The 2,821-nt window shown below is 44.7% G+C and overlaps 1 protein-coding gene across 1 annotated transcript; it reads left to right on the forward strand.

Annotated features, from left to right (window-relative positions):
• Window positions 1-294: 294 nt before the first annotated feature.
• Window positions 295-1,518, forward strand: LOC147425366 (uncharacterized). The gene is made up of 2 exons (XM_086500177.1): window positions 295-747; window positions 819-1,518. The coding sequence occupies exons 1-2, from the start codon at window positions 372-374 to the stop codon at window positions 1,514-1,516; spliced, it is 1,074 nt and encodes a 357-aa protein (XP_086356303.1). The 5' UTR covers window positions 295-371; the 3' UTR covers window positions 1,517-1,518.
• Window positions 1,519-2,821: the final 1,303 nt, after the last annotated feature.

The following is a 2,821-nucleotide window of genomic DNA, read 5'->3' on the forward strand; positions in this document are numbered from 1 at the left end:
CGTGTCACTTATAAACAAGCACCACACCCCCCCCCCAAAATCCCAAAAAAAAAAAGAAAAAAAAGTGATGCAGCAAAGCATGTGGGAAGCCTACTTTTTTAATCCACCGTAGACGGGATCAACGGTGGATGATGCAGCACAGCATGTGGGGAGCCTACTTTTGTTATCCACCGTAGATGGGATCAACGGTGGATGAAACCATGACCGTAGATCCCATGAGTTTGGTCGTGTCACTTATGTACAAGCCCCCCCCCCCCCCCCCCCCAATCCCAAAAAAAAAAAGAAAAAAGAAAGTCCACCCATGAGGTAAGCATCCCTTGCATGTCGTCAACAAGCTTTCGACCAGTCTTTCCCGCAGACGAGAACAAGGAATGGTGTCGAGAGGCCACGCGCTGGGCGCGCTGTTAGGCCTCTTCGTGGGCGATGCCGCAGGGGCTCCGCTTGAGTTCAGGGGGAATATCACAGAAGACATCGCCGGGCGAGCCATGCGCATGCCTGGTGGAGGTGTTCTGGATGTTGGCCCTGGCCAGATCACCGATGACTCCGAGCTCGCCATGGCTCTTTGTCACGCTCTCTCCCACAGAGAACCCTCTCTTGGCCTTCCTACAGACGCCATCGCCAGCTCCTACAAATCTTGGCTTGACTCCAACCCTTTTGATGTGGGTGGCACCTGCTACACGGCCTTCGACTCTTCGTCTTCCTCATCAAGTACTCTTCAGATTCCTTCGGACCCTTCCGACACTCCAGGTAAAGAGGTAAATCTTTTTCAGAGAGAGAGAGAGAGAGAGCTGATCGATTTTCTCTTTTATGATATGCAGGGTTAGACTTCAAGTTGTTAGAGGATGATGGGGGTTTGGCAAGAGCGATGAGGGCTGTCGCATCGGAATTTAATGGATCCTCAGAGGCGAATGGGGCATTAATGCGGATTGTTCCCATGGCTATCTGGCTAGCAGGAGAATCATCTGAGCTTGTTGCTCGAGCAGCGAAGGAGGACGCACTGCTTTCTCATCCAAACCCTGTTTGTCAGGAGTGCAATGCCGTGTATTCGCTCGCTATCGCACATCTTCTCACCAACCCGGGTGATCAAATTGGGGCCCTCGACCTTGCAGAAGAATACGCCCGCAACCATATGCACACAAAAGCCAGAGATTGGCTTTTAAAAGACTCCATTGATGTCACCCACCTTGCTTGCACCTCCATGGTTGGCCATGTCCGCTATGCATTCACTCTTGCCTTCTTCTTCCTTAGGAAAGCTGTGCCATTCGAGGATGCTATCTCTCTTACTTTGCAAAAGGGAGGGGACACCGACACCAATGCTGCCATTGTCGGGGGGCTCCTTGGTGCCTTCCAAGGTGCTGAAAACATCCCAGCATTTATGAAAGATCCTGTTCTATCCTTCGATTGCACTTCATGTCACCAACGTCCAAACACAGGTCGCACAAGGCCCTTTGCTTACTCGGCCAGACGGACTGAAGAACTTCTTGATGGGCTATTAATTCGAAATGCATCAGTTTAGAATTGATACTCCATACTGTGGTGGCATTTGCTTATATGTATGTGTACTTTTACATGTCACAAATTTTCGAAGCATAGGTTTCATACTTTTGTAAAGGAGTTGAATCAAGCCGGGATTTGCGACTTTGACGTTTAGGCGGTCACGTAGAGATACGCATGCGACTTGACTGGCAAGAGAGCATATCAAAAATATAATTGAAAGTAAAAATGGTGTCTTGTAGCACGATATTCATTCGCTATATTTTGATTTTCTTCTTTTTAAAGAAATCATTCAAGAGGAATGATGTAATTTATTATGCAAAGTCATGTCCCTTGATTATTAATACATTTGGCTTAAGTTCCTGATGTAATGATAAGCACTCCTTCAGTCGAGGGAAAAGAAAAAGGAGGGAGAGCCGCACAGGCACTTGCATGCATATATGGCAATAAATTTCCTATTTGCAATCTTGATGCAGTTTGTTTGCGCATGACTTCGGTGTATATCCTTTCTTTTTTCTGTTTTTGATGATAAAGGATGTATTAACCTATGTAATTGCCCATTAGGATACACATGGAACCAGCTTTATCATGATATGCAAGGCATCTCATGGTCCTGGTTTTAGCATTAGAATCACAAATGAAGCGAACTAGCTAGTGATAGATTGCGACATGAAGCGAAGGATTGTAATGAAGGGACTAGGAAAATCAAAATTTCTTATCATGAGCAAGCACTTAGTTTGTAAGCTAGGCTTGGATTTCCAGAGACATAGAGAATACATTATTATGGCAGGTAATAATAGCAAGGCTTGATGCTTAGGGATCTTTGCGAACCAATTCTCCTTCAACCAATTCTCCTTCGCCAACCTATGTGAAGTAAGATCTGGCCAACCTATGTGAAGGAAGATTATAGCATTACTGGGCATGGATGTCGAAAAACTGATATCCAAGAACAATGGGCAAAGGTGGCTTGCCAATAATATAAAGGAGAAAAATTAAGAATAGTTTTAACAAGATTCCATGGCCAATGATAGAAATAAAGATGACTACTATATCATAAAAATGAGAGAGAGTAGTGCCTGTTGTTAATGACATTCTACCTTGTGCATCCTCAAAAGGTAGAAGAAGAATTGCAACAACTCAATGATTTGAGAGGGAAATTAAAATCGATCCTTTTTACGTGTCATTTGGCAAAAATGACTGATTCTACTTGAACACAAGGTCTCATGCACGGGAATCATCTTCTATCAAGGTTCTCAATTTACAAGGAGCATTCTAGTCCTACTCCCTTCTCTACTCTCTTTCCTTATTGCTGAAGTTTTTGGGTTGC

The sequence above is a fragment of the Adiantum capillus-veneris genome, chromosome 25 (assembly GCF_014529385.1).
Source record: "Adiantum capillus-veneris isolate H3 chromosome 25, ASM1452938v2, whole genome shotgun sequence".
In the NCBI taxonomy this organism is placed as follows: Eukaryota; Viridiplantae; Streptophyta; class Polypodiopsida; order Polypodiales; family Pteridaceae; genus Adiantum; species Adiantum capillus-veneris.

What these genes read in the sequence shown, in the direction of transcription:
- LOC147425366 (XM_086500177.1), top strand. Translation starts at nt 372, where the DNA reads ATGGTGTCGAGAGGCCACGCGCTGGGCGCGCTGTTAGGCCTCTTCGTG. An exon ending in GGACCCTTCCGACACTCCAG is followed by an intron (nt 748 to 818) that starts GTAAAGAGGTAA and finishes TATGATATGCAG; the next exon opens with GGTTAGACTTCAAGTTGTTA.